The following is a 21,250-nucleotide window of genomic DNA, read 5'->3' as shown; positions in this document are numbered from 1 at the left end:
AATAAAACAACACTGAATTTAGTTTGTTATAATGTAGTAATTTATAGTGCTCCAAAAAATATGTTCCTCCTAATCTTTAAAGATTGTTCTTTAGGTGCGTATAATATTTTGATTGTTTAAACTACCTTTACATTATGCATACTTGTGAAGAAAAAACAAAACGATGTGGATAAATATAAAATTAAAAACCATTGATAGTGTTTAACTGTAGTTTTCTCAAGCATGGTGCATTAACCCAATTGTACATGTTTGATTTTACTACCTTTAACATAAAAAGGAGAAATATTTGAAGAGTCAAATATGTTTACAAGTATTTTGTTCTGTATTCATATATAGTTTTATAAAATGAGGGCAACTCTGCATCATGAATAGTTTTTGCATCTGTTCTAAAATGCACAAAAAGTCAAAGCCACAGTATCATCTTCAAAATAAGATTTGTTCATTTTGACCAATCTTTGCTTGCATTTTCGTCCTACGGTCTTTAGTCATTGTTTGCGTGTTTATGTTTATGTTCAGGACTGGGCAACGTGAGTGTGTCTTTTCTGACCCTCCTCCTTCTTCTGTGCTAACTTGAAAGTGTCTCCATTAACTTGAATGACTGAACTTTGATATGAAGGGATCAAAAATTGGCTCCTTTTCCTGAAACCAGGCAGCCATCTTTTTTGCCACTGTTGCTAGCTGCAACTTATGCTGTTTTTTTTACTGAAAACGGTTATCAATGCATGTTTCATGAGAGGATACCTGCCCCGGAATTTTTCTCAGTATCGTGAATTATGATTCATAGGAATTAGACTGTCTTGTCACTTTTTTTTTTTCCAGAATGGGTTTGTTTTCAGTTCATGTTGATGGTTCTGACAACTTGCAGCACAGTGAGGTTGTATGTTCACCTCAAGCATTCCTGTGTGGCGTTTGCATGTTCTCCCTGTGCCTATGTAGTTTTTCCTCGGGTACTCTGGTTTACTCCCACATTCCCAAATTATTATGCATGGTAGGTATACACATTAAATTGTTCCTAAGTGTGTTTGTGCGTGTGAATGTTTGTTTGTATTTGTGTGGCCTGCAATTGGCTGGCAACAGCTCAGGGTATACCCCACCTACTGGCAGGCTGCAACCCTTATGGGGGTAAGCGGTTAAGATGATAATAGCATGATGCAGACGAATCTTTGAATGGCACTCCCACTTTTACCTTATCGAGAAAACAATTTTCTTCGTGATGAAATGTACAAATAAATTAATGGTACTTTCACACTGTTTTTTTTTTTTTTTTTTTTTTTTTTACTACAGTAAATAAAGTGAATCCAGATATTTAACTTAGGTGAGCTTCGTGAGTGGCAACGAAAGATGGCTGCCTTTAGAGGGGATGAACAGATTGGAGTTCTATCTAGAGCACTGCCATTTAGTGGTGAACAGTGTTATTACAAGATGTGGTAGGTAGAGCATTTTAATATTGTTGCCCATCCTCAATCTCGACGGTTTGCAGGTAAAAGCACAAGATTCCGAATTGTGAGGGTCCCAATACGTATCTTTGTCCCCTTCGGGGTAACAAGCCCCTGGAGGGTTTAAATTTAGCATCTTTTTTCAGACAGTCCAAGTGAGTATTCTGAGGCGACGGTATCGACATGAAGGGCATGCGCGCATTGCGGCATTCTGGGAATGAAGCGCATGGCCAGGCTGTGCTCGTCTTCCACTGGTTGCTGGGACAGATCGTTTGTCTGCCTGATGCTGTTGACGGTGCAACCTTGACGTGGACACACGCTGAAACGCGTCAGGAGCGTAACCAGGATGGCCTTCATCATCACCATGGCGATGTGCTTGCCCACGCAGGAGCGAGGCCCACATCCGAACGGCTGGAAGAAACGTTTGGGGACCTGGCAAGAGAGAGATCAGGTTTAGGTTCAGCCGCAAAGTCTTTTAGAATAACGTCCTGTCGGGCTAACCGTTTTGTCAAAATTGTTGAGGTTGAACTCTTTGGGCTTGGCGAAAAATTCCGTCTTGTGCATGAGACCGATATTGAGAATGATATTTGTTCCCTTTTTGACACTGACGCCTTCAATGATGTCATCCTCCAGAGCTCGGCGCATAGTGAAGTCGACCACCGGATGATATCTCAATGACTCGTTGATGAAAATCTCCAGCACTTTCAGACGTGCATAATCCACATTTTCTGTTCCACTTTCACCTGCAACGACAATGGTAAGAAAGGATTTCACATTTACTTCTTATCCAACAATGTTTATATTTTTTATAAATACCTGTACAAATTATTAAATTATTTATAGTATTTATATATATATATGTATATATATATATATATATATATATATATATATATATATATATATATATATATATATATATATATATATATATATATATATATATATATATGTATATATATATATATGTGTTTACTTTGTAAAAGTAATTTCAATATTACAATTGTAATATTTGGTCCATAACATTTTAGTATCTGAATAAATCAGTCAGCATTGTATTAATTGAATAAATCAAGAAGATGCCAAACATGCCATGCAATACCATGCATCTATCCATGCACATTAATACATGCCCACATTGAGGGATTTCCCAATCACATTTCTTTGCATTCAGTCTCAAGACCATACCACAGCAATGCATTAATAATGATCTCAATTAAAATGTAAGTAAGTAAAATGTATTAAAATTAAAATGTAGGTAAGCGCTCTGCTCTAGCTGCTTTGCATTGATATGGTAGGCTAAACCCGAGCTGCTTATGTTGTAAGCAAGCTTCTCTTATTGAACACATGTAACTCTACCATTATCAAAGGTGCTGTCAGGATGTATTTTAAAGGTGAATTTACCATTCATGGGACTGACAACACTCATATGCGCTCCCATTTTAATGCCCTTCTTCACCTCCTGAGCTTGCCCTCCTACCCACAACAGTAGCCAATCGGGCCACGCCGAACACAATGACAGCCAATCAGTGTCCACTTCAGGGTGTGATTGTCATTTTTTTTCTAAAAAACAGATCTAATCAAATTAGAAGAACCATAAAGTTGGAGCCTAAACGTTAGGTTAACACGTTTTAACAAAGCTTGAAGCCTGTTTTTTGGAAGGCTATTCAATAGGATAAAGAAGAAATACAATATTGTCATGGAGAACTGTTCTAGAGAAGGCGAACATAGTGAGGTCTCTTTAGCACTCTTTCTGAATGAAGTCAGGTAAATCTCGAATGAAGACTGATAAATACAAAGCTCATTTCAACATACTGATAACGGCGTCCATCTCCTCCACCAGGTTCTGCTCCGTGTCTGGGTTCTGTTTGAGAAGCATCAGCATGAAAAAGAGACTGATAGAGAGAGTGTCAGGAGCAGCTATCACCATCTCCAGCACACACTGTCTCACGTCGTCGCCAGAGAGCTCTCCTTGGTTCTGTTTGGCAGTCAGGTCAGGATAGCTGTTAAAATGGCACTGCGCCAATCTTTCTTCGCTACCTTTACCGATTTTGTGCAAGATGAATTATGAAAAATGTTGTGTTTTGATGAACATCTTGGATATCTACATAATTCCATACGCATTAATATACATCCACCGTTTTCCCAAACCGCTTGTTCTCACAAGGGTTGCTGGTGCCTATCTCAGCTGTTTTTTTGGACCAGGCGGAGTACACCCTCTCCTGGTTTCTAGCCATTCACAAGGCACACAAAGAGCCAATCACACTCACAAACACACCTTAGGGTAGTTCAAGCTTTCCATATCAGGTGGACGTACTAATACTGAATCAGAGGGCTTTTCTAAGCTTTTGATCACCTGGGCGAAAATAAGCTCCGTTGCAAAGTCAAGCTCGTCATCCAACTTCTCGGATTCTTTAATTTTTTTTCTTTTTAAATCGAGAAGGATCTCCATTGCGTCTTGTAGCTCCTGGCTGGTGATAGAACAAAGCAAGATGATAAATGGGATTCACGTTTGAGTTCACAAATATGGTTTTAATATATGATGGCATCTTACGCTGCCTTTTTATGTTTATCATAGAGCCATCCAATTTTGAAGAATATATTGGGCTTAATCAGAACAGTTTGCCAAGTCTTGAAATAGTTTTGGATTTTCATCAGCAAGTCCCTCTCTGAAATGTAGGAAAGAACATTTAGCAATCAGGTGTACAAAGACAAAGCACTGTATATTCCCATCTGACCATTGAGATGCACCCGGAGAAATAATTTATTGGAAATGTCCACCACGATGGCTCTCAGCAGATTGAGAGCGTCCACATGTCCAGACGGGTCCGTCATGTCCTGAAGGTGATCCAAATGTTCTGCTGTGGAACTCACACAGATGGACGCTGTCCTCTTAAGACCGGCTCCTGTCAGGGCTGCCGATTCATAAAATGTGAAAGGCAGAAGCTTAAACAGGTTCAACTGGACTTTTTTTTATATGCTTTCATTTCATTTATAACAGTGTGAAGATATGTAGTCTTCATCAAAAATAGAAAATAAAACAAAACAATATATTCTTCATAAATAGAATTCCAGGTTTAGAATTTTTATGTAAAACAACTGCACAACTTTTTATCCTGCTAGCTTAAGGCTAATAACCATTACTGAGTTTGTACCCTATTAACTAATTGCAGTGTTTTTACCCTTTAAAGCAATGGATAGTTGAACACCTCTGGTGCAGCGACACATGTAGCCAGTTAATATAACAAAACTCACATGCATAAATTCTTTATCCTTAGAGAGAAAAAAAATACTGTAATTTACAGAGTCACAGTGTTTTGAAAGTTTTCATTTGTGTCGTTGTGACTTCATTTTATTGCCTCCTGGTGCCCAACTGCTGGTGCCCACCAGGTGGAGATGGAATAAATTAGTCATGACGCACAAACTATTTAAATTTTTCCATTTGGAGCATTTATTTTATTGTCATATGATTTATTACGAAAGAGGATTTGGCCCCTGGAAAAAAACATGTTGTCAGGATTTTTACTTTTTCTGACTTCAAAGTCAGAAATCTGATAATGTCCTCAGAATTCCCGGTTTAGAATTTCAACAGTATTCTCAGATTTCTTACTATTTAATTCTAACTGTATTCTCAAGGATTTTATCCAGAATGTTAGACAGGAGAATTCTGAGAATATTCTGAGAATATTCCTAATTCTCATTTTATCCTCAGAATTCTCAATTTAAAATCTGAATTCAGACAATTCTCAGAATTTTCATTTTAGTCTGAATTTTTGGCCTTTTGTTTACATGACACAGCAGAATAGAAAAAAATATGTACTATTTAAATGAGGATGTTTTTTTATTAGGGTTTAAGAGAACATCACATTCTTGCTATTCTCTGAATTCTGACTGTATTCTCAGAATTCTTATTTTAAAATCAGAATTCTTATTCTCTCTTTGAAATTCCAACTATTCTCAAAATTCGGAGTATTTTCAGCATTCCCTTTTTTAAAATCAGACTTCTGACTTCCGAATTGTGGTTTTAAAATGACCTTTCCGACTATACTTCCAAAATCATCCATTTATTCTCAGAATCCTCACTTTAAAGTCAGAATTTTGACTTTTTTTTTCTCAGAATTTTGAGAATAAGGTATTAAACACCAACATGAGAGTTCAGAGAATGAAGTCAGAATTCAGGCTAAGTGAGGATTTGATTTTAAAGTGTGGATTTTGAGAATAAAGTCAAAATGATTAAATGGACTCATTTTGATGTTACTGTCATAATACTGAAAATGAAGTTGAAAAACAGCGATAAAAGTGAAGATACATACATTTTTTTCCCATCGGCTCTAATCCTCTCCTGTAATTTATGTTGAGTAAATATAGAGGATTTATGAGGAATTTTAACAATGTACCTTGTTTTAGTAAAAGGCTATCACCTCACAATAATTTAAAAAATAGAATCCTCACCTTTCAAAAAATAAGTTCTGACTTTTTTCCAGAGTTCCACATCACTGTTAAAAATGATTCCCCTTCCTTCCATTCCGATACATTCCAAGCCTTTTTTACTCCCAAACCGGGCCACATAGTGGGCGCTCCTCAGAACATGATAGACAGCAGAGGATCTGCAAGAGAAGCTTGACTCATGACACCATTGTGCAAAAATCTGTTGCACTTCAAAAGGACCTGCCTGCTGATGATGAGGGTCTCCTCGCTGTTGATCCACACCCGAGCAATGCTGCCATATTTCTTGTTGTAGTAGTTGCTCGCTGTTCCAATGCCGGTCCAGATAAACCGAGCATAGGAAAGAACCGGACCAAGTCCTGCTAGAAAGGAAGGACCTGAAAGAAGAGGTAAAAGTGGATGAATGATCCATTTTCATTTTCATCATGGTCACAATGATCCCCCTTTATCATGTGTTCAGGGTTCTTTTATTTTTGGAACGATTTATCAGAATATACAGTTCTAACTTCTGTTTAATTTCTGTCATTCCACTGTTGACCACGAGATGGCAGCATACTTGTATTTGATACTGTGTAAACGTAAAAGAAGAAGAATGAAAAAGTATTTTGGCTCAGCCTAATTTTTGCTGAAGATTATTGAATCTCAAAAAGTCTTCAATTCTGCTTTTTACACCTACAAAAAGTGACAGTAAGTTAATTTCGTAATGTACATATTTGGGCATGTTGTTGATGTACATTGTGAGATGATAAGTTTGTTATTTCAGAAAACTTGCAACCCATGTGACATACGGCTATAGAACATGGATGGATGGAAAAAACATTGATTGTAAACACATCAAGGAATCGTTATGGAGTATTAGAGTATTTAAATGTTGTAGAGTTTGGGGATACTGTAATTCCATTACCTGGTATGTTTGACCAATGTGTCCATTCCCAGGCAGTGAGGAGCAGCAACAGGAGTAGAAGAAGCAGAATAGCAATGGCGTTTGACATTGAATGATCCACCATGTGGTTGATGGTGAGCCCGTCCAGCAGCGACATGATCGTACCTAAATGAATCAACAATTCATGTTTCAACTTCTAGATTCATTTTTGAAATACGGTTCAGTTGTATTTTACTTTGAAGTTCATTTTAAGTTTGTAAACATTTTGAATGAAATTGAAATTATTTGTATGCTATTATAATATGTCAGTGAATCATTTCATTCATTTATTTACGTAAATATTTGAAAGTCACTGATAGATCACACTAAATATAAAATGAGTAAGTACATAAAGTAGTAATCATACTGGGAGAAGCCTGATATTTAAATTGCGTAACCAAAATAATACCTGATTTTATTTTAGAATGCTTTATTCTTCCCTTTTAGTTCACCCATGAAATGACATTTTATGAGTTACAAACTTTTTGTTTATAATTAATATTTTTTTAAAAATGAGTTTCATATTCTTTTAACAGTTAAAAAAAAAGAGTTGGAAAAACAAGCCAATCTACTGTTTTTCTTCAACATAATGGAGTTCATAAACCAATTCCTCTTTAAATTGCCTTGCTCACCTTTGTGCTCCACTGATGCTGCTGTCAGGTTGGAGTGCCGTCTGAGGAGATGCAGAGCTTCCTCTAGTTTTATAAGATGAGCTGCTCTCTCCACCAAGAGTTTTTAAATCCTTTATTTTAAATTTTAAAGGCTTCCACTTTCTTCCTCGTTGCCTAGAAACACGAGCACTTTGGCATCCCGAGTACCACGGCGTGTTCAGAGCAGTGAGCAGAACACATTTGAGCTACAAAGCAACCTCAAAAAGACCCACCCCGCCCGCCAAAGAAATGTTTTTTATTAATAAGGATGAGAAAACAAAGTTCTTCAATTGGCCTCGCTGCACATTCAGTTTTGTTTGAAAGGAAGGAAGAAAGAAAGAAAGCCCGCTTCCCAAGTCTTTGGAGTGAGGAGGCTTTTCAAGGGGAACTTAATTAGCTGGGTCAGACCGACCCGTGTCAAAGGGAGCAAGAATTTAACTGTTCCAAAAAGAGAATAAAGGAGAATAATGAGTAATAATTTAGACCAGGCTGCTGTCACTGTGAAGGGAGGACAGAAAATAATAGTTGAAATTCTCAAGTGGAAAAACATGAGAAGAGAATTGATGTGGATCTTAGAGACATCATTCAAGCTCAGTGGCCCTGAACGCATCTTCTGTCTTGATCAACAAATTGCAATGTTTTCAACATTGCCAAGTTGGCCCAGAATCTTCCTTCACTTGTTGTGACTGACTGGATTGGAACACTTTGGAACACTGTTTTGTATGAATCAACTTAATACAAAGCTTATGAAATACTGGTGAACAAATATATCTCATTCATGAAAAGTTTGATATATTTCATCTTGCTTCTGGTGGAAATCTACTTCTAGACAGTGGAAAGGGACTACAGAATAGTGGCTATTCAGTAGCCCATCTATGGTGTTTTGCTTTGTTTTTTTAATTAATTCTGTGGTGTTTCTCAAGACACGGTTGTTGTAAAACCCATGTATGGAATCTTTATTTTGAGAAATTATGAGATGAAATCAAATGAAAAATGACATACACAATAAAACGTGTGTCTTTGTTTTATTTGACAGTAACGTTCAACTGCTAGTGAATTTTAAACAGCTTGATGTCTAGTTTTGAAGAGTTGTACCATAACATGCAGGAACACTACATCCTGGACTGATTAACATGAAAAAACAGAAAAGTTCTGTTCTGAATGTTCTGAATACAAGTTTTACAACAACTTTGCTCTCAAACAGTCACATACTCGGGTAGACAAAAACCACATGGTGTCTCTCTAAGAGCGGTGTTTGACAATGCTGGAAAATTCTTATTCACAAAAACGTTATTCCTTTACATTCTTCTGACTGAAATTTTTGCTGTCAAAATCAAGGAAATTTGACAAAATACTACTTCATTTAACAGTCAAGACGGATACGGCACATAAATCAAGTCCCAAATGGACCCATGACATTCATGTCAACAACATTTTGTACTTATAGCAATTATAAAAATGAAGTACAAGGAAAAACTCTGAACATTACGTCATTAAGATTCAATTAGGAAAATGCAACTGATAGATGTAATTATTAATGCTTAAGAGACCATCTGTGTATAGCATCTGTTGGATCTTTCACATCTAATTTAAACTTTGTTTACGGGCCCAGTTGAATAATTCTGTTTAAGTACCTTGGTGAAAGATTCCTGTGCCTTCACATATGATGAACACACACACGCACACGTTCTTCGTGTCAGCAAAGATTTATTATTACCAAATTGTTAAATGCACTATACAAGCCAAATGTTCAAAACAGAAATCTCTGGGTCATTCTGATCGTTGTGGGGAATGACGACCATCTGTGGTCTCCTCCAGTCTTTTCTAGAGGCCCGCCACACAATAAGGGTGGTCACATGTTCGATTCCTCTGCTGTCCTCTTTGGAGTGAAGCTTTGATGTCCGGCGCCACCAGATGTGTGAAAACAGTCTTGGAAAGACTCAAATTGCTCATCTAATATCAAGCACTGCTCTTTTTGGTTACATTCATATTGTTATGAGTTGTTGTTGTACGGTTGTATTGCTCTGTGAATTAGATGTCCCAACAGCCCTAGCCATTAAGGTGCCATAGCCTGCAATTTTTATTGCAGAAAGCCGGTGAAGGCCAGGGGCTCATTGTTTTTACTATTCTTTGAAGCTTCAGCCACAGGTCCTCTTTGGCTGACCAGATCACAACGCCCAACTGATCTTATCACTTATTCCCATTAAGGTCAAATGAGAACAGTTTTAAAGGGGATAGTGACTTAGCCCGTTTTGGACAGCAGGAAGTGCTGCAGGTGCTGCCACCCCCCATGTAATATCATTTAATGATAACGAAAACTATTATAACTATTATATTTAAAACATACTGTTGGTCATTAAGAACACATTCATTTGCAAGTTTTTGAAATTTACAACCATTTATTTATTTTTAATTAAAAAAACGTTCTAAATCTTACACACCGTCCCTTTAAGAGCTCAGTTATTGAAAAAAACTTTGTAATCTGCCTATGAAATAAAAACACAAATAATCATATTAAGATTCCAAATTTTGTAAATTATATAATATTGTATATACCATCCTATCAATTAGAAAACTATAAATCATCGCACACTAAAATTTCAATTGTTTAAATGACTTCCGGTTGATCACTAAACTATAAACTATGTTCTCGATTTACTGTGCCTGTCTGCTCTAAATATGAATCTCTTTGGACCCTCGAGACTTGCCATAGTTTTCGTTATTTGGTAACACAAAAGTATCGGCTTGAAAGAAGTTTTCACATCGTGTATATATTGACACCGATGGCCGTTCTATATTTACAGTGTCACAAACAGAGGTAATTCATAAACATATGTCCGAGAAGAAACAGATGACCGTGGTCTTAAATTCGAATAGAGGTCATTATTATTTTGACAATTGCAGAGACCGGTGACGTAAGAAGGCGGGGATAGGTCGCCCATTTAATGACAGGAGTTGGAGCCAATGACGGCGCTTCTTGCTGTTTCGTCAACTGACACACTGTCTCCCTCTAGCGTCCAAGTAACAAACCACCACATAAACAACATCTTGTCAAATTTCGCTTCTCTCGAAGAAGAGCGCCTCCTCCTCCTCCTCCACTGTTGAGCAACCACTGTAGATCTCAAACGTGTGGTAACGCAATCCCCCATATTACTTGGCGACGAAATCACTCCGACGCGCAAGCAAGAAGGCGAGCTTGCTCGTTAGCCATAGCCAGTCGCAGTCGGGGCACCCGACCTACTTCATCACACTTACATCACACCTGGAGCAGTGACCCCAAGCCGACGCGTTCCATTCCACGCGACCCGGCCGTCAGTGCGATAAATTAGAATGTCAACTTAGGTGGACCTGTCACACTCAACAATTGACAAGTGAAGCACTTTGTTTTGAAGCAAGGGAGCTGTCAAAAGACGGCAGCTGGTTTCGTCATTCCTCGTGAGTACAAGAAATAACTTTTTAAGTCCTGCTGCATTTTTACTCTTGTTGTTTCCCAAATGGCGTATTTTTTTTCTTTGCAAAGCTATGGCGCCACTATATTTCGTTTTCAAGCTAGTTGTTTGTAGATAGACAAATATGTGACGTCGGACAGGGCCTAGCTTATGCTAGTTACCTGCACACATAACTTAGCCTAGCCACCTTGTTCAGCCCTTTATATTTTTTATTTTTATTTTCTTGATTCACCAATAGGGCCAAATATAAAACTCTTTCTTTTTTCCCGTCAATTGAAGTGTTCCACACCGAACAACGGAGTCTTTATTAGCCGATGACCTGGCGTGCTAATGCTAACCGTGACGCTGTAGTTATGAAATGGTTTAGCTTTGCACGCCATCGTCTCCGATGACTGCTCATCTAATTTTGTGACATTTAAATGTGCTTTCAGGATTTTGACACAAGAGAGCAGTTATGTCGTGTCCATGTTCCTCGGCTGCAAGGTTGTTTTTAAATACAGCTAATCGAGGTAAGGAATGCTGAAGCTGCATGACATTGTTGTTTTGCTAAGTTGAAGCCCGAAAGTAGGTCTCAAGCTAATAACCTACTTGGCACTTTGTTTTGACATGTCAAACAGCCAAAACGCATTGCATTGTTTTTATAAGCAGAGCGTTTGACATGCGAACCGATTGTATTGACATGTCACAAGGTAATTTGATGTCATTCGTGTGTTGTGTTTTTTTATGCACATTATGACTTTGTCGACGTGTACCCCACAAACGCATAACGCGATTGCGAGACATTCGTTGCTGCACCGTCATCGTTTAATTCCGTTCACCACCCCTTCCCCCAACTTATATTTGAGCCAAGGCCGGAGATTACTTGAGTAGTCCAAAATTGTACTCAAGTGAGAGTATTTTTAACTTTGGGAATAACAATAATTCACTAAAAGTCAAAAGTAGTCCCCCAGATATTAAGTTGTTCAGTACAAAAAAACAACACTAAGAATGTGCGATGTCAGATATTAGCCAACAACTCAAACTCAATGGTGTTGGGTAAAAGCCTTGTATTTCCAAAACTACCACTTAAAATTAAACAAAACTTGTGTTTTTGGAGCCATTAATCTTGCGACTTCAACATAAGCAAGGCATTTTCTACACTTGATTAGCTATTTGTCAAAATAATTAGAAATCCCACCTGGGAATGACCATTAGTAAGGATTTGTGAAAACAATAATAAATGGACCAAAAGTAGGCAATAAAGGTTATATAAACAATCCAAAAATAACATTTAGGTCAATTCACACTCAAGCACTCTTAAGTTTAATAGGTATGGACTTGTCTGTCTTCATTTGGTTTGTGAAATAGCGTAAAAAATTGAGCCAAACATGACCAGTGGTTGCATTGTTTTTGTATAAAGCAACTAAAGGAGAATACCACCACCACCACTTAAGAGAAAGCATTTTTGTGACATCCTCCCAATATCTTTAAAAAATGTATACCTAAAATTGCATCCTGTAACATTAACAAAAGAAAATAGCAATATAAATCAACTTTCAATAAATGTATACTTTTTAGGGTTTATACAGGCTACAGGTCTGTCTAAAAAATAGAAAAACTAAGTGCATCAGAGTGCCTGAAAAAAAACAATAATTAAGAATAAATGTAGATTAATCTGGAATATTAACACAGGAGCATCAGTATCATAAAATTTTAACCTGAAGAAAACGATATGAAACATTGTGCAGATTAATCATTGTGATTTCGAAAAAAATGTTGCTGAACCACTTGTTGCTATGGATGGACAATATTCCTCACACAGCAAAGCAAAGCCTGTTTTGTTTCCTGGGGTCATCGCATGTTTCAGGAACAGATTATGGCTCATTCTAACAGAGTTGAAGTAGCTTTTTTTCAGCTATTTTTTCAATCAAGTAGCTTTTTTCACATAATTTGTCTGGTCCTTTGACTTATTCATATATGTGACGTGTATGCAATACGTTAAAATTAGAGCTTGGACTCTACCAGGAATTTACCTTTAACCACAACGTGATACAAGATTGTAGTTACGGTTGTAAGATAAGGTGAAAAATAATTCACGACATATACGGAAATAATGATCATGTTGCAGTTTAGTCACAAATAACTTCAGTGTGCAAATTGGGTCTGTTTAGTACAACGCAGCACTATTATTCTGTTAAAAGACTGGTAACAAGCAGATGAATTGTACCTTCTTGTGGATCAGCATCTGATTGTTCTGCCTGTTAATCAGGAGCATGCAGAACGCGGGGGCCTAAGGGGGCAGGAATTCACTTGCGAGAACACCACATTGCCAAATCATATTCACTTTATGTCGAAGAAACATCAAGCATCTATCGCTGTCTCCACTCCAGGATTGTCCTGCTCCCGGCTGCAGTTTTATTCTCTGAGTCGTCATGGTTGCAGGGATACTCATCTACCGCTCCGCGTGCGGGTGAGATCGTTTTCCGAGACCGCAGTCTGCTTTGCCTCCAAGGATGGCACCACAAAGGACACGGGGAGCGATGGCGGAAAGGTAAGCTTCTGAAAACCTTTCTCGTTGATGCGGCTTTGTAAATGGTTTGAGATGGTGGTTCTGTAACATCGTGTTTGTACAGAAAAGCATCAGTGATGCCAAGAGGACCTCGGGTTCCGGAGGATCCGGCAAGGGAGGGAGTCAGCTCCGTTGCCCCAAATGTGGAGATCCCTGCACACATGTGGAAACCTTTGTTTGTGAGTGAACATGACAATAGCATAAGTTGGCAAGTTTTGAGAAAGCACTCAGTAAAAGATAATCACGTAATCCATACCTGAAAACATTGACCCTTGTTTCAGTGTTTTGGAGTATTGGATTGTGTGCTTGCAGTATTTCTGCTCTGCTGTGATTGCATAACTTTTAATGCAAATGACTCACACTGCGATATGTGGCAATGACCTGTTGCTGCATTCTCAACTTCTTGGAAGTAGGATAAATATACCATGTGAATTTCCATAGCCTGACCTCAAAGCATTCCAGCCGAGAGCAAATAAAAACATGGCTTTACAACCGAGCTGACTCAAGTATGCTTTTTAGCATTCGACTTACATCATAATTCCTGTGCTCAAAAGGAACACACCATACAAACTAATAACTTTTTTTTCAATAATAAGCTCATATATTGGATCTTATTAAACTGTGCCACTGCTATAACGTGTTCCAGCATCATTTTTATTCCTAATGTGTTCAAATTTCTGTCTGGTTGCCTCTTTAAGCGTCAACACGATTCGTCAAGTGTGAAAAATGCCACCACTTTTTTGTGGTTTTGTCCGAGACCGACTCTAAGAAGGGACTAAACAAAGAGCCCGAGTCTGCTGCGGAGGCTGTAAAACTGGCTTTTGCGCAGAAGCCTCCCCCTCCCCCAAAGAAGGTGAGAAACAAACCCGATGAATGAATGAATGAGATCATACATTCATACTCATTCATTATCCCCTGCTTCTCAGATATATGCCTATCTTGACAAGTACGTCGTGGGCCAGTCCTATGCGAAGAAGGTGTTGGCCGTGGCTGTGTACAATCACTACAAACGCATCTACAACAACATCCCTGCCGGCAGCCGCCAGCAGGTGGAGGTGGAAAAACAACCCTCTCTGACACCTCGGGGTCAGTACTGTGTTTTTATTAGCTAAATACTAAGAGAACTCCAAGCCGTATCAGAAATGTAACAGGTACATTTACAGTGAACTAGTTGCCTGGCAGAACGAGTGGCGCCGAGTGCAGCCCACTTGAAAAGTGAGAAATGATAATGGAAGTTGCATAAATGGGCACCACTTGCTGGCTGTATAATTTGGCATTTGTTCAATGATGAATGTCACACAGTCTGAACTGCATTGAAAGTGCTGTGTTGCCAACGTTTGTAGTGCTAATGATATAATTGATGTGAGCCCTTTGATCCTCTCCCTGTAGAGCTAGAGATGAGAAGACGAGAGGATGAATACAGATTCACAAGTAAGTCATCGGTCCGCCATCGTTATTTTTGTACAGCACGTAGTTTTTATTGCTGTATATTGTGCAAATGCCAAAACTTTACAGACCTGATTCTTTTTCAGCATAAAACAGTGATACTGAAATATCAATAATGATTGCAACACAATTGTTCATCTGATTTTTAAAAAATAAACAAAGCCCTATATAATGCAAATAGCATTACGAATTAATAACACCATTTATTCATCATATATATTGTAATGCTATAGAAGTAGTGACCGAAAAATGTTAAGTTTCACTGATTTATTAATGGTGAGGGGTTTATCTGAGGGGATATATATATATATATATATATATATGTGTGTGTGTGTATATGTGTGTGTGTATGATGTGTGTATGATATATATATATGATATATATATATATGATATATATATATATATATATATATATATATATATATATATAGACACACACACACACATAGAGGTCACTCAAAACGTTACAGCAATTTGAATGTTTGAACATTGCCAAGTTGAAATTCCTAGCTTTGAGCAAAACAGGTTTAATTACCGGTAAAGTTTTACCACATTCATCTTTAAATGGCTTCACATCATCTACAAATCCCTTATTTTCACTCACTGTGATTAAGATTTGAACCTTTAGGCTGCTGGTAAATGAAAAACGAGACCTATGGAAGGTTGTTTTTGCAAACATCCCAAAATGGACATCTCTCTCATGAATTCTCTCATGTATTGTTTTCAATAACTCAACTACACACACACACACACACACACATACATACATACATACATGCATACATACATACATAAATAAATACACATATTTCACACATAAATCAATATATATATATATATATATATATATATATATATATATATATATATATATATATATATATATATATATATATATATAGGGCATGAAGAGTGATGCCACTGTATGACAAAACCTTCAGTTTCAGTGGTTCAGTTTCAAAATGAAATGTGCAGTCAACTTGTAACCGTCTGAAATTATAGGAGAGCTGGTATGCACTTTGTGGCTTGACCTCTCTTGGGATAAGTTGTCAAAACTGTGCCAGTTCCATGCAGACAATAAGATAAAGTATCCCACTGACCTACATTCATATCCGTACTTTGCTATTTACAATCCGGCCCTGCTCAGTTTACACATCCTCTCTGGCACCGACTATTCCCTGTTTATTTTTAGTCTTCATCTGGGTTATATGAAAGCTCACATTGAATGATCGTATTATGGACCCGATTCAGCTTTTCTAGGTTTAACTGGAAATCTTAGCGCTCGTTAATGTCGTTTGTGGAATCTCTTCTCAGACTTGGAGTAAATGGGCCATTAAATGTAAGCGGCGCGTTTTGTCTTGCCGTCGCAGAGCTGCTGCAAATTGCGGGGATCAGCCCCCATGGCAACGCTTTGGGAGCCTCCATGCAGCAGCAGAGCAGCCAGCAGGCGCCCCAAGAGAGAAGGGGCGGCGAAGTCCTGGACTCCACACATGCCGACATTAAACTGGAGAAGAGCAACATCATCCTTCTTGGTCCAACTGGCTCAGGTAGCGCAATGTTCCACTTGTGGCGTCTCGCAGATGGCAAACAAGCCTTATTAATAGAAACCAAAACCTTCCACGTGTGCCGCTCGATGTTTTTCGCAGGCAAAACGTTGCTGGCGCAGACGCTGGCCCGCTGCCTGGATGTTCCCTTTGCCATATGCGACTGCACAACCCTCACTCAAGCCGGTTACGTGGGCGAAGACATCGAGTCGGTCATTGCCAAGCTGCTGCAGGACGCCAACTACTCTGTGGAGAAAGCGCAGCAAGGTGCTCGCATTCACACACGCACACCAACTACCCTCAACGTGATGTCCTTCCAGTAACAGGGAAGCTGTAGGACTTAAAACATTTGTACTGTAAATTCATAGGTTTGTTTTGAAATGCGTCATACAATTTTAAAGAGAATTTCTGAAATTGCAAAGATGGAGAACATTTTTGCTGAATAGTAGAAGTGCACAAGTGAAATTTGGCACTTTCCTGTGTTGTAAAATTTAACAGACTTTTTTTTTTTTTTGATTAATGGGGATTTGAACAATGATGTGTAATTGCACTGAATCATCTGCTCTAGAAATATAATGTGGGTCTCATTTTCTACAAGCCATAGACAGTTATGTGTTTTGTTTTTTTGTTTTTTTTTTTCCTTTTCAGTGCCAATACCGATTATTAGCAGTCAAAGAGGCCAGTAACTATTTGGAAACATTTCGGGAAAGGAAAGGAAAATATGATTAAAAAATAATTATAATTTTGTTCAAACGTCTTCATGCAAATGCTTATTGAACAACTTTTCATATTTGCATAATGTCGTTTTATTTAATTACATTTTAAACAACACTTCAAGTTCAGGGCGTGCCCATGGAAAGCAACATATCTTAAGAAGTCAAATGAAGACTCAAGTATTCAACAATAAAGTTTTCCAAAATTTCAAAAATAACAGAATTTTTTTTTTTTTTTTACTTATCTTTGTTTTGATTTTAATAAAAAAAAAAAAAGGTGTCAGAGTTCCCAAGGTCACCAGAATCTCAAGAAAACATAACTGAAATTTTAAATAGTTTCCTGAAGTTAGCACAGTTTTAAAGTGGTCAATTGTATCAACTCAAATGCTAATTTTGGGTTGGTACATAACACGCAATGCGCACGAATGGAGGCTTGACGTGTGAGAGTCACTGGTTGACCAAAACTTGGATGTCCTGATGTTGCAGGTATTGTCTTTCTTGATGAGGTGGACAAGATTGGCAGCGTACCTGGCATCCATCAACTGAGGGACGTGGGAGGAGAGGGAGTCCAGCAGGTCAGAATTTGGAACTGGAATATAGATCAAATTTGTTTCTTCAGTAATGTGATCGTGATTTCATGTCTTTAATTCAAGTTACCTTAGTCAAACGTTGTCCTGCGCGGGTTTTTATCTGACTTGTGTTTTCGTCTCGCTGTCAGGGGTTGCTTAAACTCTTAGAGGGGACGATTGTTAACGTCCCTGAGAAAAACTCCAGGAAGCTGAGAGGAGAGACGGTTCAGGTGGACACGACAAACATCCTGTTTGTCGCCTCTGGTGCCTTCAATGGACTTGACAGGATCATAAGCAGAAGGAAGAATGAGAAGGTAGTCTCTACATGCCCGTCCACAGATGTGCGTTCTTGTTTTTGTGTGCCTTTTTTAAAAAAAAAGATGGCACCCAGTATTTAGGCTTCGGAACCCCATCCAATCTGGGAAAAGGACGGCGTGCGGCGGCCGCGGCCGACCTGGCCAACACCAGCGGCGAGACGGACACGGTGGCCGAGATCGAGGAGAAGGACAGGCTGCTGAAGCACGTGGAGGCCAGGGACCTGATTGAATTTGGAATGATCCCGGAGTTCGTGGGCCGTCTTCCCGTGGTGGTGCCGCTCCACAGCCTGGATGAAGAAACGCTGGTCCGTATTTTGACGGAGCCGCGCAATGCTGTGGTGCCTCAGTATCAAGCGCTCTTCAGCATGGATAAGGTAAGTTTGCTTCCCTGCTGATTTAACTCCGTATTATAATCTTTTATTCCTCGTGCAATTTTTTGGGACCTATTGTCCCAAAACTGGAACTTAGTCCATAAATATACACTAGGTATTTTCTCATTACAAAAATTCACAATTTTCTCCAGATTAAAAAAAAAAAAAAAAATCGCCCAAAAATTCTCCATCCATTCCCCAAAGGACCAAATTCCTCTAATTATTTACTATACAGTTCAACACCACATTCAACAGATGTGTATTGTGCCAATTTGAATTCACTTTGGAACTTCCAAATTTCAACTTCACCATATTAATTCCATCATTTCAAATTCTTTGTTTTTATTTAGCCTTCAAATGCAATTTTTCTAGAAAGTGCCCTTCCCTTGCTTTAATTTGCAAAAAAAAAAAAACACCATTACTATAGTTAATTTTTGTTTTGTTTTTTCAGTGTGACCTCAATGTGACCCAAGATGCCTTGAAGGCCATCGCTCGCATGGCTCTGGAGAGAAAAACTGGAGCTCGTGGGCTCAGATCAATCATGGTGTGTAATTTTGCATTTTGTGTTTCCTGACTTATTTTTGCTAGTCATCAGTTGATTTTTGTTTATTCGTTTTTGATGGTGTTTTGTGTCGCTTACGGTAACCACGAATAACAGCTCAATAAAAGCTATTGGAAGATGGCGACCTCAAGTGGACAAAAGGATACCTGCACCTTACTTGCACATTTTCTTGTTAAATAATGCAAAATCAGTTTTTACCCCAGTAGTCGATTAAATAACCATTAGAATGATGACTTGTTAAACTAAAACAAAAGGTAATCCTTCGCTGCAGCTCATTTAAAGATCCAAATGAATTGCAGAATTGCCCACCTCATCAAAATGTCCCACTACAGGAAAAGCTTCTCTTGGAGCCAATGTTTGAGGTGCCGCACTCGGACATCATGACTGTCGAGCTGAACAAAGACGTCGTCCAAGGGAAGACGCAGCCCAGATACATCAGGTCAGTCCACACTGCGGGGCTTAGTGTGCTCAATAAGGTTTTTTTTGTGATTTTTGGTGAGACCTGTATGTGACCTGTGTTTGAACGCCATGTTAAATTTAAGGAGGAAATTAAGGGGGGGGGGGGGGGGTGAATTGTCATGCCATTTTATGCATTGCCAGCAACGTCTCTCGCTTGCTTTGAGAGAGCTGCTCATTTGTATTTATTATTTATTATGCCTATTTTTATTGTCTACTGAGCCATCTTGGTCGACCCCCCCCCCCCCAGCCTTAGAAAAATCGCAATGGAACTCCCAATTAGCGGTGGTGGTTACACAAGCAGCTGCCTGGGCACCTTTTGTTTTTACAAAGTCGTAGTTTTATTCTTTGAAACTTAAAAAAGTCCAACTGATTTGACGCATGGCAAACAGGCTCTCCACTTGTTGCAGGACTCCAGCCAAGGAACAAGCAGAAGAGGACTACGATTCCGGCATGGAGGAGGAGAACTGGCCCCGACAGGCAGACGCCGCCAACAACTGAACCGCGTCATCCATTTCACATTCAGACAGTTTGCTACCGCCCTTTGTAATAGCGACTCCGCGTTCTCTCGGAGGCCCCTCAAACATAATATGGACGTTTTATTAAAGATAATGATGGCGGTTGTGACCAAGGACGTCGTCATCTTGAACAAGTAGTGTAACAACCTCGGGGTCCTGTTTGTCTATTTGTGTTTTGTGTGTGCGCGCGTGTGCCTAGCAGCGCACTCGCAGGTTGGACCTTTATACAATTATTTCAATCTCTGGTGATTGTTAACATTTTATCTATATCAAGATAATACATTTTTTTATTCGTGAGGAAGGATTTGTAGCAAGATGATTTCATTCTTCTCTTGTGGCGGCTGCCAATCCATGAAGAAGGGAAGCTAAACAAAAAAAAGTGACAAGCATGAAGGGGGTGGGGGGTGGGGGGGGGCACGTCAAGTAATGCCTTCTGTCAGAAGGGCACGTTATTCCGTGAGCGCATCAATATTTTGATGCTAATGGCGTCCACGCTTTTAGTACATTCGGGCCGTCAATTTGCTGGTAATGTGGAAATCCGTTTTGATGGCATGAAAAAAAATTAGTGAAGCAAAGGTGCACGTAAAAAGTGACGGGGAGCCACGATGGTTATTAGTTCAGCCCACTTTTTAGAAATATACTGTATATACATACAAGTGTTTGTCTTGGATTTTGAGGGATGTTGAGGGCTTAAGTCGATAAGATTCAAATTTTGTGCTGATTTCTCTTTGTCAACAGGATTTTCCATCAAACAAATCACCTCAAGTAAAAGTTGGAAACATCCTGAAAGGACTTTTTAGTTATTTTTATGTCTCACCTTTTCATGACGTCATATTCTGTTACTGTTTGAGCGGTCTTTCATGAAGTCGCTTTTCAACTGAACCACACTGCTTGTACTCCTAAATTATGCTATCACATTAAATTACACCTGATTTCCCTGCTTCAAGCTTTTATTTTGAAATCTTCTCTCAGTTGTCTGTTACAGAACACCTTTGTGACCCCCACCCCACATACAATTGTAATTTGTTCAAAATTTAAATAAAATGTATATCTGTATAGACTTTGACCGGTAATGTCTGATGTGTGCAGTTGGTACCTGACTAGGGCTTTTGTGAGGTCTTAATTTAGCCTGAGTTTGAAATCCTACCCCTAGTTTGAAACCCAAACATCACAGTAAGAGTCCAAACAGAAGTTTTAAGCCAAGGTTCTGATCTTAAAATAAGGTTTTAAACTATGGTCAGGTTTTGAGGTAAGGTTGGGATTTCAAAGCACCGTATTTTCCGCACTACAAGGCGCACCTA

General features: G+C 38.7%; 2 protein-coding genes across 4 annotated transcripts; one reads left to right on the top strand and one right to left on the bottom strand.

The window, feature by feature from the left end:
* Positions 1–299: 299 nt before the first annotated feature.
* cyp19a1b (cytochrome P450, family 19, subfamily A, polypeptide 1b) lies at positions 300–7,620 on the bottom strand. Of its 2 annotated transcripts, none has more exons than XM_088416740.1 (10): positions 7,437–7,620; positions 6,787–6,930; positions 6,109–6,259; positions 5,889–6,043; positions 4,175–4,351; positions 3,991–4,105; positions 3,793–3,907; positions 3,252–3,300; positions 1,938–2,179; positions 300–1,868 (listed from the first exon to the last, which is right to left on the bottom strand). In XM_088416740.1, exons 2-10 carry the CDS (start codon positions 6,920–6,922, stop codon positions 1,566–1,568), a joined length of 1,443 nt encoding a protein of 480 aa, XP_088272866.1. In that variant the 5' UTR covers positions 6,923–6,930; positions 7,437–7,620; the 3' UTR covers positions 300–1,565. The 2 variants fall into 2 exon arrangements, with proteins under 2 accessions (XP_088272866.1, XP_088272865.1); XM_088416739.1 differs by having other exon boundaries at positions 3,252–3,414; positions 7,437–7,619.
* Positions 7,621–10,505: 2,885 nt separating this feature from the next.
* On the top strand, positions 10,506–21,015 carry clpxb (caseinolytic mitochondrial matrix peptidase chaperone subunit Xb). Of its 2 annotated transcripts, XM_088417920.1 has the most exons (15): positions 10,506–10,889; positions 11,335–11,412; positions 13,273–13,433; positions 13,516–13,630; positions 14,150–14,304; positions 14,378–14,537; positions 14,841–14,882; positions 16,270–16,446; positions 16,546–16,710; positions 17,643–17,731; positions 17,875–18,039; positions 18,117–18,416; positions 18,865–18,957; positions 19,308–19,414; positions 19,842–21,015. In XM_088417920.1, exons 2-15 carry the CDS (start codon positions 11,358–11,360, stop codon positions 19,930–19,932), a joined length of 1,875 nt encoding a protein of 624 aa, XP_088274046.1. In that variant the 5' UTR covers positions 10,506–10,889; positions 11,335–11,357; the 3' UTR covers positions 19,933–21,015. The 2 variants fall into 2 exon arrangements, with proteins under 2 accessions (XP_088274046.1, XP_088274047.1); XM_088417921.1 differs by lacking the exon at positions 14,841–14,882.
* The last annotated feature ends 235 nt before the right edge of the window (positions 21,016–21,250 follow it).

Source organism: Hippichthys cyanospilos, chromosome 6 (assembly GCF_059441005.1).
Source record: "Hippichthys cyanospilos isolate Australia breed blue-spotted pipefish chromosome 6, RoL_Hcya_1.0, whole genome shotgun sequence".
NCBI lineage: Eukaryota > Metazoa > Chordata > Actinopteri > Syngnathiformes > Syngnathidae > Hippichthys > Hippichthys cyanospilos.
The sequence above is the reverse complement of the archived record's forward strand: the minus strand, read 5'-3'. Positions and strand labels throughout refer to the sequence as shown.

What these genes read in the sequence shown, in the direction of transcription:
- cyp19a1b (XM_088416739.1), bottom strand. Translation starts at nt 6,922, where the DNA reads ATGTCGCTGCTGGACGGGCTCACCATCAACCACATGGTGGATCATTCA. An exon ending in ACATTGGTCAAACATACCAG is followed by an intron (nt 6,260 to 6,786) that starts GTAATGGAATTA and finishes CTCTTCTTTCAG; the next exon opens with GTCCTTCCTTTCTAGCAGGA. An exon ending in TCAACAATTTTGACAAAACG is followed by an intron (nt 1,869 to 1,937) that starts GTTAGCCCGACA and finishes CTCTCTTGCCAG; the next exon opens with GTCCCCAAACGTTTCTTCCA.
- clpxb (XM_088417920.1), top strand. Translation starts at nt 11,358, where the DNA reads ATGTCGTGTCCATGTTCCTCGGCTGCAAGGTTGTTTTTAAATACAGCT. An exon ending in ACATGTGGAAACCTTTGTTT is followed by an intron (nt 13,631 to 14,149) that starts GTGAGTGAACAT and finishes TGCCTCTTTAAG; the next exon opens with CGTCAACACGATTCGTCAAG. An exon ending in GCAGAAGGAAGAATGAGAAG is followed by an intron (nt 18,040 to 18,116) that starts GTAGTCTCTACA and finishes GATGGCACCCAG; the next exon opens with TATTTAGGCTTCGGAACCCC.